Source organism: Engystomops pustulosus, chromosome 6, assembly GCF_040894005.1.
Source record: "Engystomops pustulosus chromosome 6, aEngPut4.maternal, whole genome shotgun sequence".
Classification (NCBI taxonomy): domain Eukaryota; kingdom Metazoa; phylum Chordata; class Amphibia; order Anura; family Leptodactylidae; genus Engystomops; species Engystomops pustulosus.
Window position 1 is genome coordinate 30,252,881 of NC_092416.1, and position 7,479 is coordinate 30,260,359.

The window sequence follows — 7,479 nt, forward strand, 5'->3', positions numbered from 1 at the left end:
GCTGTGCACCTGTGTGACATCACATGACCATGGACTGTATCTTTATAAACAGGAAGTAAATAATGGAGCTTCCTGTAGAATGACAGGAAACAGAGATCTAGAATTGATGCAGAAAGTATATTGGAAAATTGTATAACGTTTCAATGTACAAACAATAACATTTATTTGCTAAAAGTGGACAAACACTTTAACTTTTAAATATGGGACCTGGAATGTTAAATAATCACATAATACAAGTGTAATGTGGTTTGGACATGTGCTCGGTGATACAGAAGATACAGCTGTCCCAGTTATCGAATACATGGGGTCAAATGTGACAAAATAAAGTAATGGACAGATACAGGGAACAGATGGGAGTAACATATATTTTATTGGTAAGGTTTGTACATGGTTCCATACAAGGAACATCGGACGCCATGATATTCACAGTTGGCATATCTGGGAATAACGTTACATATTGTACACTGACCATCTCTTCTGCACTCATTTAACCCAACTTCATTGTAGTCTTGGTGCTGCGACCTTCCACTTCTCAGCGACAAAGGGAAAGAAGGCTGCCTCCTTCACTCTACGTCGCCCCCTGTCTTATTTGGCGGTAGTAGAGGCTTAGAGTTCCCCATGTTGTACTCCGTGCTGTATATGGCCATATATCAGTTGTAGAACACAGGCTTTTGGTGGATGCGCAGGACGTTATAGGTGTTTAGACCTGGAGCATCAAACCCAGGAGACAATCCTTGAGGGTTGTATTGGTAGAAGTTGAAGAGTTGTCTGTCCTGGGTCTCTAGTGAAACTGCTGCAGTTCCCAAGTGCAAAATGCATGGAAACTCTTTGTCGAACACAACTTGAAAAACCCTCTCCTCCAAGTAGTGAAGCCGGATTGTCCGATAAACCTCTGGGATCAGCTCTTCAATGTGAGGTCCAAATTGCTGCATGACTAGAACTCCATTTGGCCCGACCTTGATCTCATAAAATGTCAGATTTGCATAGGTATAAAATCCAACGTAAGGTACAGGGTTGGGAGCCGGACGGAGTTTCTTCTCCGTCTCTCTAAACGCTTTCTCCATAGCTGGAATCAGATAAGAGTATGTCTTAGTAATGATGTCCTCTTCTTGAGGTCTTGTTCCAGACATGAGGATGATGAAACTCATGTGGAGCTTAGGGATCATGGAAAAAGTAGCAGCATATCCATCCAAGTCGCCGTCCTTGCGGATGATGTCGTAACCCAACTGCTCATTGACTTCCCAAGGGGTCCCAGTTTTGTTAGCGAAATAATCCGAGGAACACTTGAATAGAGGAGTTAGCATTGTCTTCAATGTGTCTGGTTCCAAAATACGGCGGTGGTAGGTTCCCAGAAGAACCATTGCCAGCTTGGCCATATCTGCTGCTGTGGAATACATTTGACCTGATGGGCGATACCAGCCCAGATCATATATAGGTGCCACCTGACCACCACCGTAGAAACCAACAGCCATTTGAGAAATGATTGGAGGTGTAAAGTCAAACCCAGTGTCTTCCATGCCAAGACGGTCCAAGATGTTGTCTGCTACCCAGCGCTGGTACTCTCCTTCAGATGTATGTTCAGCCAAAACGTGGGCAAGCAAGGAAAATGCCAGATTACTGTAGTGACACCTGAATGAAAGAAAAACATCACTGGTGAGTTTAATATAAAATAAATCAGCTTTCTAAGTGATCTGGGTGGGCATTGAAATGGTCACAACCGGTTTCGACTATTTCCCCTTTCATCCACCTCCATGCCAGGGGCACGTGGAGGGGTGTGAAGAGGGTGCAGCCTTCTGGCGAGTGGGCCGACACGGGGCGTTCCTGTCTGCACGCCATCGCACACACTGTAGCACGCGACTGGCATAGAAATAAAACACTGCACAGCCGACCACCGTATACATCGAGATAAATACCACCCACTGAGTACAATAAAACCAAGCTAACAAAATTTGTAGCTGTTATATTATATAGCTGTGCATTACTTAAAGGAAACCTACCACTTGAAGTGGTAGGTGTAAGATGCATATACCGAACACCAGCTCAGGGTGAGCTGGTGCCGGAGCTTACTTTCATTAGTGTCCTATGTAGTGTGCGCGCCTACATGAAGGAGAGCCGGTGACGTCACACGCGCACGGTCGTCTGGCATGCTGCGCCGAAGCTCCTTCGGCTGTAAAGATTAAAAAGTGTTTAGGACACTAATGAAAGTAAGCTGCGGCACCAGCTCACCCTGAACTGGTGCTCGGTATATGCATCTTACACCTACAACTTCAAGTGGTAGGTTTCCTTTAAAGCTTTTTAAAGCTAAACTGTGTCCTTTGGGCCCAATTCCAAGTATTGCTATACGGACCTTTCTATGTCCCTGGTAATGCTGTGTTCCTGTGCCCCTTTGAGCTATTAGATTTAGAGAATGTTAAGAGAAAATTAAAAAACATTGTCAAAGTAACCAAAAATGACCACATAGGGGCAGATTCACTACCACTTTCCCTCTCAATCATTGAGGTGCTTTAGACACCAACACAATACTGGGGCTTATTTATCCGGACTATCGTCGGATATTCTGTTGATTTCCGATGTGCGCCATATATAACTGTGGATTTTTGGCGCACATGATTGGATTTTGGCACATTGGTGCCGGCTTTCATGTGACACAAATTGGGGGGCGGGCCGTCGGACGATACGACTGATTCGGACTAAGCACGGGACTTAACATTTAAATTGTGTCGCAAGCCAAGCACTTACATGCCCCGGGAAGAAGAAGGTGAACTCCAGCGGACCTGATCGGGGAAGCGACAGATGCATGATATCGGGCGCACGCTGGTAGTGAATTGCGGCAGCTGTGCATTCTCGATGGGGAATGTACCTCGGGGATTGCGCAGGTATGGGTAAGTAAATGTGCCCCACTATATGCCAGTCTGAATGTGCAAACATTTTAGGCAGGATAGAAAGGTCAGTGAATGACCTGGAGAATAGATGTTAACTATTGGCCAGTGGTGGACACAGTTTCATGGTACCAGGTTTTGCTGGCCTCATTCTACACTTGGTTGTGAGATTTGCAGTTGGCACAAGTAGTTGGTTTATTCCTTTTGTACACGTGACTTGAGACAAACTGATGATGTCATTGCCAAAGGACATGTGTGATGACATCATCAGTTCTTGGAGTTGCCACTAGACATGAACAAGATGTTAGATTGTGTGGTGAGTAACAATGTATGTCTCTGAGAAATAGGCTGGTAAGGGATTGGATCCAAGAGAATGGGGCAGATATGGAGCTCATCATAACCTGGACCTCTTGGAAATTACTGTATTATTCATGTAACAATCCCCGGGACCATATAATGGTTGATTTCACTTACTTGGTGCCAGGATCAGCCACCAGAATGTCATCACGGAGAAGCTCAATGGCCTCCTGAGTGGTTCCTTTCCATAGCAGATTTGTGGATCTCAGCCTTCGTGGGAGACCTATACAAATCAAAAACAAAATTCATGGAAGATACTGACCCATATCCCCAAGGGTCCTCTAAGCGTCCTGTCTTCTGGACTACCTGATAGCTGGCTGGCCATCCTCCGCAGTGTCACCGCCGTGGCTTTCACAGGCTGTGTCCCCTTCTCTATAAACGCCAATCCGTCTGCCATGTACTTGTGCTCCATGTTGCGCCCTTTGCCCAGCGGGTTCTTGATGGTGAAGTTGGCGGCGTATCTCTCCAGAGGATCATCCAGAGAGTTCAGTTCTCCTTCTTCCCATAACTTGTACAACATGAGGGAAGGGAACAGCTTGGAGATGCTGGCAATCCTAGGGACAAAATCAAAGGGGAAGTACATTAGAGCTAGGGAGATTTTAACTTTTTTGGCTGTGAAGTGTCTACAGATAATTTCAGAAATACAGTAAAACATTGGTGACATTAATATTGTGAGAAGTATGATGGAGGGAATTTGTCAAGGTTGGGTGATGCATAGGGTGGGAGATACAAGGGGAAGACATCTGGAGGCATCATCATATTATTTGTTGTTGTAGCTTATGTATGTCCCTATGACATAACACCTTTTTTTCCCCAAATCTTCATTACAAATCCTTCTCTTCTATTTTGCTACCTGGTTCAGCACATCATGATTTACACCTGCTGTTGTGTGCTCTTTAGTTACACTATCCTAGCTCATGGGCTGCTTATTATGATGTCATCAAGGTCTACTATTTAAGGGTCCCTCCTCTGTTACTCTAGTGCCTGAGCAATAGGTTCCCTATGGTTCTGATCATGTTTACGTAAATCATGTGGCAATGATCATCCTTTATATGTAAGGGATAATGGTGAAAAAAAGATGTACAATTCCTTAGACTTTGATGTCTGTCTTAGCTCAGATATCCATTCAGGATCCATAATTCAGAAGGGCTTTATGTGAAGGATAATTCATAAGATATGGGATATGTGATGGGTGTGATGTGTGGGGAAGCAAATCCATGTGTTGGGAGGTGATTTTAAGGGTGAAATGTAAGGGATGGGAATTTTACTTGGTGATACATTTCTGGAGATGTTACAGAATAGTTGTCCACCCACCGGTAAATTGTGTACTCATTAGGAGCTGTGGAGAAGGGATCAGATCCATTCTTCTTTCCAAAGTTTCCAGTCCACAGGACGGTGTCATTATAAGTGACTATGGCAGACATTGCGGGAAGTCCAGGAGTCCGGATCTTATTCCTGAGGAACTTGTCCACCTATAAAAGATACAGTCGTATTATGAAGTGGAGGGACAGGTAGTTCTATATCTGTATATATCTTTCTCTTGGTGCTGACCTTCTCCAGGGCCTCCTTCAGGACTGGTACAGGGTGCTCTAAAGGCACTGGCTCTGGGAACCGGGGGCACATCTGCACCACATGTGAAGTACTAACTTCCTCCACTGGAGCTAAAAGTCATTGAGAATAAGAAAAAACTGTGTGTGTAAAGTTGAAATATAGGGGACATGTTCATCACATGGGCTTCATCGGTGGAGGACATGTGGGGTATGTACCTGGTTCCTGTTTGGGGAGTTTATATTGCCAGATAAAGCATCCGGTCATTGTGATGGACACTAAGAAGAAAAGTGTTAGTCCTAGATGCGTCCACTTGAATTTCATAGGATTTGTCCGGCTGTGGCCTCTCCTTCTGGACGGCTGCAGGAGAGAGGTGCAATTATCACCAATTTTATCATGGTCATGTCACAACATGTTTAGCATGGGATAAGGTGGAGGTGATGTCATGGCAGTGTTGACCTGAAGTTCCTCTCCATCAATGGAAGAACATGGAAGGTGAGGACACCAGCGACCACCAGCAGCACGAGGGAGAAAATAATGGAGTAAAATGGCAGGTGCCACCTCATTAGTTGTGTGGCTGAAGGATGGAGCGATTTATTCACATTCGTCTATGGTGATGGAGTCTTTGGTCCCTCCTCTGTAGAGAAAGTCATGGCCCTTCACTGCCAGGTGCTCCTAGAAACAGTCCGAGGCAGCGCTGGGGATTTTCTGTGTAATCTGTAATCCTCAGACCTCGTTCACTGCACAGATTTATGAGGCTGCGAATTAACCCTGACACCGCCGGCTGCTGTATGATATCAAGCAATTCTAGAGGAACCAGTGGGGTGACTCCAAAAAGGGGGAGCAGGCTAGTTGTGCAATGTTAATTTGTGCAAAGAAATGGCTGCGCCCAGGATTTTATGCGGACCATTAACCAATCTCATAGAGACATGTTCATGCCACAAAGCCCTATTATTATCATTCCCATCATGTTACTCAACAAAGTAGATAACTACCGCCATACTTATTACAGAATAGCAATAAAGATCATTTTGCCCATAAGTTGAAATTGGCACCAGAGTATATTTCATTTTTGCTTACATTAGTGGTTTGTCCACATAGGATGTATACACTGCACTGCTATATACTGCAGTGTAATGTCCATATGTTGGTGATTTTCACAATAGATTTCACCTTTGAACTGAAACAATACCATATGAAACCCATAACATTACTATATGAGTGTCTTATGCCCCGTAAATGGGGTTTAGGGGTCCCTTTTCCCATGCTCAAGGACATATGTTGACTGGGTCCAAAGCCCCCCTAGTTCTATCTGGTACTCCCAACCCACAGTGGACCGTGTCCCCTCCTCACCTGGATTGGTAAGCCATCCATCCCGTTTAGTGACCACCCCTCTGCATCAGCCGGGCCCCGGTGATGTGATCCACAAACTGTGAAAAGAATGATTGTAAACATTGGGAGAAGTTGGTGATCATCAGACTGTGACCTATCATCATACTTGGGGCACTGATGGATCCAAAAAGCATCAATGTCAATCTAGAAACATGAGTGACTTCCACCATGTCATGTTTTATTGTCCTCACCCCTTGGGACAGTTGGTCACCATAGTGTACAACAGCGTTGGTCACATTGGGGGTCATTTACTAAGGGCCCGATTCGCGTTTTCCCGACGTGTTACCCGAATATTTCCGATTTGCGCCGATTGTACCTGAATTGCCCCGGGATTGTGGCGCACGCGATCGGATTGTGGCGCATCAGCGCCGGCATGCGCGCGACGGAAATCGTGGGGCGTGGCCGAACGAAAACCCGACGTATTCGGAAAAACCGCCGCATTTAAAAACCGAAAAAGTGTCGCTTGGGGAGCGCTTACCTTCACCTGGTCCGAGGTGGTGCATTCCGGCGCGATGAGATGACTTTCAGCGCAGCAGCACCACCTGGTGGACGGCGGAGGAACTACCTTCTTAAATCCCGGCCGGACCCGAATCCAGAGCAGAGAACGCGCCGCTGGATCGCGAATGGGCCGGGTAAGTAAATTTGCCCCATTGTTTCCACCCCAAAGACCCTGTGCCTGGTTTCTAACCTTGAGAGCATAGGACATCATCATCTACCAGAAGCCCCCTTATCAGACATTAGGCAACAAACCTCTTGCCCCCTAGACCCTCTTACCTCCCCTCGTAGGGCTTAATCTTCGCTTCTGCCTACGGACTCCTCTGTTTAGATCCAGATCATTGATCTTCTAATCTTTAGCTTCTAGGTTCTTGACCTCACTTCTTATAGACTGAGCCTCTTTGGCAGACGTGTCCTTTACCTGGGGTACTGGAGTCTCCGGATCTGTTGTATGATAGATCGCTTCCCCTATTCCTAGCTTGTTTCTAGTGTTGGTCAGAAGCAGGATACTTAATTTCCAACCTCTGACTGCAGATTAGTGCCCCCCCTCCCACATGGATTTGCGAAGCCCTGACGTCATCCGGTCACTTCAATAATAACAAGAACATAGATTCATCTCTATGCCCAAGGCTGGATAGAGACCCCTATTTATTGAACCCTCTGGATTTGGAAACTTTGCTCAGTGATTCGTATTAAGTGCAACCCCCAAAAAGTGGCATAGAAATACTAATACTAATGACTTCACAGTATTATGATGCTTGTCCTGGAATGGGTTAATCCTGTCCGTTTATCCCTGGGCACAGCTGAC

The 7,479-nt window shown here is 45.7% G+C and overlaps 1 protein-coding gene across 3 annotated transcripts; it reads right to left on the minus strand.

The window, feature by feature from the left end:
- Nucleotides 1-351: 351 nt before the first annotated feature.
- On the minus strand, nucleotides 352-7,201 carry LACTBL1 (lactamase beta like 1). 3 transcript variants are annotated; one of them, XM_072155436.1, is made up of 8 exons: nucleotides 6,951-7,201; nucleotides 6,138-6,214; nucleotides 5,003-5,144; nucleotides 4,788-4,897; nucleotides 4,551-4,708; nucleotides 3,543-3,790; nucleotides 3,354-3,459; nucleotides 352-1,629 (listed from the first exon to the last, which is right to left on the minus strand). In XM_072155436.1, exons 2-8 carry the CDS (start codon nucleotides 6,156-6,158, stop codon nucleotides 651-653), a joined length of 1,764 nt encoding a protein of 587 aa, XP_072011537.1. In that variant the 5' UTR covers nucleotides 6,159-6,214; nucleotides 6,951-7,201; the 3' UTR covers nucleotides 352-650. The 3 variants fall into 3 exon arrangements, with proteins under 3 accessions (XP_072011537.1, XP_072011538.1, XP_072011539.1); XM_072155437.1 differs by having other exon boundaries at nucleotides 7,093-7,186; XM_072155438.1 differs by lacking the exons at nucleotides 5,003-5,144; nucleotides 6,951-7,201.
- Nucleotides 7,202-7,479: the final 278 nt, after the last annotated feature.

Excerpts from the sequence above, each read along its gene's own strand:
- LACTBL1 (XM_072155436.1), bottom strand. The coding sequence starts at position 6,158 with ATGGATGGCTTACCAATCCAG. Across the intron at positions 4,898-5,002 it reads ACTCCCCAAACAGGAACCAG|CTCCAGTGGAGGAAGTTAGT; the intron begins GTACATACCCCA and ends AATGACTTTTAG. Across the intron at positions 3,460-3,542 it reads GATGGCCAGCCAGCTATCAG|GTCTCCCACGAAGGCTGAGA; the intron begins GTAGTCCAGAAG and ends TGATTTGTATAG.